Source organism: Acromyrmex echinatior, chromosome 3, assembly GCF_024713525.1.
Source record: "Acromyrmex echinatior isolate Ae372 chromosome 3, ASM2471352v2, whole genome shotgun sequence".
NCBI classification, from domain to species: domain Eukaryota; kingdom Metazoa; phylum Arthropoda; class Insecta; order Hymenoptera; family Formicidae; genus Acromyrmex; species Acromyrmex echinatior.
In genome coordinates this window covers 6494045-6500381 of record NC_141854.1, presented here as the reverse complement: position 1 = coordinate 6500381, position 6337 = coordinate 6494045, and the positions used below count along the sequence as shown (strand labels likewise).

General features: G+C 31.2%; 1 protein-coding gene across 1 annotated transcript; it reads right to left on the bottom strand.

The window, feature by feature from the left end:
* Nucleotides 1-267: 267 nt before the first annotated feature.
* On the bottom strand, nucleotides 268-5202 carry Atac3 (Ada2a-containing complex component 3). The gene is made up of 8 exons (XM_011065729.2): nucleotides 5030-5202; nucleotides 4519-4627; nucleotides 4134-4292; nucleotides 3849-4046; nucleotides 3412-3772; nucleotides 3064-3330; nucleotides 2703-2983; nucleotides 268-2617 (listed from the first exon to the last, which is right to left on the bottom strand). Exons 2-8 carry the CDS (start codon nucleotides 4585-4587, stop codon nucleotides 2363-2365), a joined length of 1590 nt encoding a protein of 529 aa, XP_011064031.1. The 5' UTR covers nucleotides 4588-4627; nucleotides 5030-5202; the 3' UTR covers nucleotides 268-2362.
* Nucleotides 5203-6337: the final 1135 nt, after the last annotated feature.

Genomic DNA, 6337 nt, shown 5'->3' with positions numbered 1-6337 from the left:
TTACACAATTGTTGTCTATTCCGTACCAAACGCAAATATTATGTTTGTCGTGTAGAAACATAACATTTGTTCCTGTATGAAATTTTAATTCACAAATAATATTTTTTTATTGACTTTTAATATATAAATTTTATGAGTTTCATATAAAAGCAATCGATTCGTAGTCAAGTCCCAAGTTCGATCACGACCGTATACGGAGTTGACTGGAGAATTAAAGGGTAATGAAAGAGTTATGAAATAAATGATAATCCATTTTGAAAATCCAGATTTCTAACTATGTATAAATTTATATTTACACTATACATGGCTAGAAAATCTTAGAAAAATTATTCTAGGTATTATACAAAAATGACGAATTATCGTCTACCAGACAGAAAGTTAAAGAAATACTTGGAATGCACACTTCGTATTAAACTTAAGGCGAAGCGATGTCATGTGTAGTTGAATGAACTATGTAAAATTATGTTAAGCACATTTTAAATTACACACTATTAGGAGCTTCTCGCCGAATTTGATTTGCTTTCCACATTATGCGTTCTATTTACAAGCGCAAGTGAATTCAGTATACAATATACAATATCCTGATGTTCATTATAATTCTAGAAAATTCATTGTATATAGACTTCATATTTGATTCAACAACAGATATTTTAAACTTTTTATCTCGATGTCTGACAATCTGTAACAACTCATAAATTATGTAGAAACATAATTTATGGTAAAGATATGAAAAGGTACAATATGTATAAAATTCTAAATGGCTCATGTAAACTTTAACGACACTATAATCTTTGTGTTGCGTACAGCATATTTTTTCCTATTTAATTATTACTGCACCAAAAAATGACTAACGTATCGAACAAAGAATATCAATGTTAGAGAGCATTTAACTCAACGTTTTTATTCAAACAATATTATAAATCAAAGAAAAATAATTTTTATGCAAAAAATTAATTTATATGTACACTTATTACAAAAAGGAAGCAAAAAACTTACATTTATATTTTAGAAATTCTTGCAAACATTTTTATATCCTGTACAGATGAATTAGAATAAGATATGTATTGAATTGAATTATGATTTTTAACATAAATTATCAAAATTTTATATTTCCTTAAACAAATCAATTATTCTAATTTCTCAATCATTTGAGAATTAATTTGGGAATTAATTTTATTAATAGGAATACACCGGATATCCGACACTTTTTTACTGGATAGTTGGATATCATTAATATCCGGAAAACACATCCGGTTGAAATTTTATATCATTTGATTTAAACATTTTTTGAAATTAAATAAAAATTTGATTTAAAGAAATTATTTTCATTCGATGTTACATTCTTTTCGGATATCCGGTAATTTTACAATCCGGTGCATCCCTACTTATTAATAATTATTTATTATTAAAATGTGAAAGTTTAGAATAAGAATGAACATTCATCTGTTTAGGAAATTATAGTTAAAGCCTATATAGAGTGAGACACGTCAATTTGATGTATAAAATTAGATAGCCTTTCTTATGTTAAATGGAAAATGTAAGTGGGACGAGAAAAAGTTACAGTGTATTGAAATAATTTAAATCTGTCCTAATTTAAATCTCAATAAATCCGAAAATAAATCTCAAATTTTAATAAATTTATCATTAATTATCATTATTTTAGAAAATCAAAATATTTTGAAAAGATTTATTTATTATGTAATAAATTTATTTGTTACAATTTCTTATACTCACACATTGAAAATAATTTTCTTTCATTGCTTGTTTATAAAATGTCTCTCTCAAAATTAAGCAGAATTTATAAAAAACATGTTTTTTAACTAACAAGATAATTTACGTTACAAAATGTCTCTCATTCTATACAAGTATGAGTCTGAAAAACACGAATAAATTAAATTTAATACATTATGTGGAAAGCAAAAGGTTTATGTACATTTACATTCAATTTCATGTATCTGGCCGTAATTTGTTATCAATGTTTTACTAAAGTATTTATTTTATATATATCTTTTTTATATTTGCACATAATAAAAGTAGAACTCATGCATACTATAAAATATAGTAAAATAAGTTTATGTAAATATTGAGAAGTATTTCATAAATACGTATGAAATTGCCAGTTTCTTATAGGTATTCTTTACAAAACTGTTTTAATAATGAAAATTGTTATCTAATATTCGTGGAAACAAAATTCATATACAAAAAGAGGATTGAGAGGACTTTGAATCACTTACTTGATAATATGTTGTAAAAATACACAATATGTTGTAAAAAAAACGAAGCTATAAAGTTTTTTGATATAAAAAGAGAAATCCGATTTGCAAATTGTGAAACCGAATATGAAATCTATATTTATACAAAACTACTTAGATGCTATTTGCGCTGTGATGTTCTTGAGTTGCTGTTTATATATTTCCGCTTCCTTTTCTTTTTCTTGTAATTGCTTACGATACTCGGCGGCTTGTCTTCGCGCTTCTGCTAATTGTCTATTCAGTACTGCTATATCTGTTACTGGCTCCCTGTTTTCTGGATTATCGTCTTCAATAATTTCTTCTATATCATCATCTAATTGTGAAACTGTTGATTCCACGATCTTTGATGGAGCGTAAACAATTTTCTGAAATATAAAAATGTTTATTTATTTGTCTATTGTTAATTGTCTATTGTTTGTATTTTATATCTGAAATATATAATAGTCTTACTTCTTTTGTCGAAATAGAATTCTTGATTTCGGTGACAGTAGATGCTGTTGAAGTGTTAGGAACTGTTGTGACCAATAACTTCATTGGTTTGTTATCAACAGCTTTTTTCAAAATATTTGGACTTCGTGATGTAGATGTATTAGAATTTGGATTTAAAATTTTTGATTGAATTTGGTCTGCTCTAATTGTTATAACTTTCCTCGATGGTCCTTTCCGTGAAGCAACTTGAAGGCGTTTAATCGACGAACCTTTCGTCAAATTCAAAGCAATTTTTCCGGCTTCTGTAATCATATAAATCATCTTAGAACATTATATTTTGATATTAGTTTTTAAATAATTTCAAATGTACACAAAAGCGGACCTGTTAAAACTACTGTTCTCCCACTTTCCATTGCCTTTTCTACAATAGATGATTCATCATCTACAGGTATCATTCTGATTCCATGTGTTTCTAATAACCTAAACTGTTTGCCTATCGATAAGATATCTTTATGTTTCTTATTATTCATAATATTATTCGCATTAATTATTTCAACATCTTCAATTTCTTTTTCTTGTTCGCCATCTGTATCATTTGATGATATAGAAATTTGTTGAAAGATCATTTTTTGTTTTTTCTCAATTTGCGCTAGAAATTATAAATAGAATTCGAAATAGAAAGAAGCATTTGTAAATAAATATTTACATGGAAAAATATATTGACATTTACCTTGAGAAAGTTTACGTTTACGTGGAGATTGTTGCTGCTGTGTCATTCCAAACTTTTGTTCCTCTTCTTGTATTATCGAACTTTTGCTATTATTGGCAGCTTCTAATTGTACTAAATTATTCGTGGCTACTTCCAGTTCTACAGAATTAGCTTGATTCTGTTGATGAGTTTGAATACCTATTAGCTCTCGTTCTTGTTGTAATATATCTACAAAGTCTAGTCTATCATGCTCCAATGCAAGACTGACTGGAGTTTTCTCAAATTTACTAGTTGCACTCGTATCGGCTCCATGATCTAGTAAAATGTGCATTACATCTATGTGTTCACGTTCTACTGCCCAATGCAATGGAGTCATTTTTAACTAAAATTATTTTTCATGTTAATTATCTGGTACTAGAAGCTCTGGTGCTTTAATAAATGATATTTTGATATTGTACCATGTCTCTGCTATTGACGTCTGCTCCATAGTTAAGCAGCAACTGTACCATCTGATGATGACCTTCATATGCTGCCATGTGTAAGGGAGTTCTATCGACTTTTGTCCTAGCATCTCTTGATATCCCTGCTCTAAGTAAAACATCAGCAGTATCTATGTGATTGTTCTGTGCGGCGAGATGGAGCGCACTTGTACCAAGCTAAAAGACAAGTATATATTATATGCCTATTGTTATAAATAAAATTTACAAAGAATACAAATACTTTTTAAATGCTAAAGTACATACCCAATCTGTGGTAAATGGTGCGCCCCTACACATGAGTTCACGAACAGCTTCAGTGTCACCATTTTTAGCACTATGTAGAAGCTGTTTACCAAGTTCCACCATAGTCGAGGCATCCTGTGGTCTCGAATGAGAGGAGACATCACAAGCCAAAAGTTCCACCTAATGACAATTGACAGCATGACTATTAGATAACAGCTACGCTTACACTGTACGCTTAGTCCACGACCTATACAATAGACATTCTTGTTTAACTGATAGATCAAACAAAGGCGCTTATCGTATAGACCGCAGACTAAGTGTACAGTGTAAACCAGATTATTAACAATAGCTTCATATAAAATCAGATACTCTTTGTACATCTTCAACATAAAAAAAGAATGCTTACTGGTATGAGAGTATCCGTGTCCAAACTCTCAATATCGTTGGTACATATGCTTTCCTGCATAGCTTGCATTCTTGATTATCCAGCTCAGTCACCTTCGTGCAAGCAGGCTCTAAAATTATATTATCCATGACTTGTCACAATCACTGTGGATTTTTTTGACTGATGAGAATCGAACATTGAGTGACTAATTTTCGAGCATTAATCGCTGTTGTTCGACCTTGGGTCAGCTGAATCCGAAAGTAGGCCGTAAAAATATCGAGCTCGCCGACGAAGAAACACGTGCGGCCGAATACATTCGATTTGCTCCTCGCGGTGTATCACGTGCGCGTGGTACGTTTATTCCTTGAAATTTTTGCATCGCTACAGGATGTTTTTATTTCGCCGTCTCGGGGTCGCGAGGAACTTCCTGTTCCTGTTTCATCGAACGGAAGTCCCATGCCATAGGCCCTGTGTTACGTGCCCGAAAAAAAAACTAGCAGACCAACGGATCGGAACAGGATGTCATACTTACGACCAGTACATTATTCTCGCCGTTCTCGCGATTTTTCCGACGATCCACCGATGAGCGTGCGATGTCCGCTGGAATTCTTCCTCGTCACAGTCTCCGCGATTTACAGTCACGGTAAAGTTTCATGAAAATGGCGGCGCATTGGCGCCATTCCTAGCATCGTCCGGTCTAGCTCAGATGGTAAAAGAGTTTCTTACCTGTGCGACGAGTCCATACCGAGATGTCGCCTCGTGTATTTACGGATATCATATGGATATCATGAGGAATTCAGATTGCATTTGCGTCTGTCATACGATATACGTGATTATCGGCATCTAATAGGATAATCTAAGGTTATTAAGAATACCGGCGAGATACTATTAAAGACCGACATTCTTATGGGAGTTCGCATTCTTGTGAATATTAAAGTGATTAAGAGTTCAAAACTGATAATATTGTACTAATTTTATAGTTTATTAGTTTAGTAGACGTAATTATGTATAATTTATAACTCAATAATACTCGATTTTTCTTTAAAATTGTGATTTCAGTATTAGTCAAAGTTTGATTATCAACAGAGATGATAATCGCAGAGAAAAAAATTGTAATTTTTCTGCAACATATATAGAATATTATAGCTTTAAGTATGTATCTTTATTTATAGAACACTTATATAATAAAATTTATGAATTTAATAATGTATGAGCAAAAGATTTATGTTAATAATAATAAATTTGTATCACTTGTCGATAAATGTCAGTTCTCCAATTACCTTCGGGCCCTTGGGGCCCTTTTTATACTGCCGAAAATTTGCTCAGGATTGACAGTCTTTAATAATATCTTGTCTGAATTAAGAAGTACAAGAATAATATCTAAATGTAAAAAATTTAAATGACGAACACAACATTAAAAAAGTTTTAATATCTTCAAACTCAAATCAAATTAAATTGTATCAGAGAGAAACCTGAGAGTGGACATGTAGGTCACAGTTCCTATATATATTCTTATCTATATTGTGTCCCGATCTTTTTCATGTACACTGCAGTGCATTAATTCGCTGGGTCATAATAATGGCTCGACTTATCATCGTTTATTTTTCACTCAAATACTATCAACTTTACAGAAAAACTACAAGAAACAAAAATTATTTATTTTTTTTTTTTTTTCATAAAACTAAGAATTTTTTCAGAACTTTTTAGTACTGCATTTTCGTATTTTCGATAGCCGCTACTATGGTCCAGCGAATTAATGCACTGCACTGTATCGACGAGATACTATTAAAGACCGGCTTTGGGCAAATTTTCGTGATTATCAATGGAGAGGCCCGAGGAT

Coding starts and splice junctions, on each gene's coding strand:
- Atac3 (XM_011065729.2), bottom strand. CDS start 4,587: ATGCAAGCTATGCAGGAAAGCATATGTACCAACGATATTGAGAGTTTG. Junction 4,047..4,133: donor CACCATTTACCACAGATTGG/GTATGTACTTTA, acceptor CTTGTCTTTTAG/CTTGGTACAAGTGCGCTCCA. Junction 3,773..3,848: donor ACGTCAATAGCAGAGACATG/GTACAATATCAA, acceptor AAATAATTTTAG/TTAAAAATGACTCCATTGCA.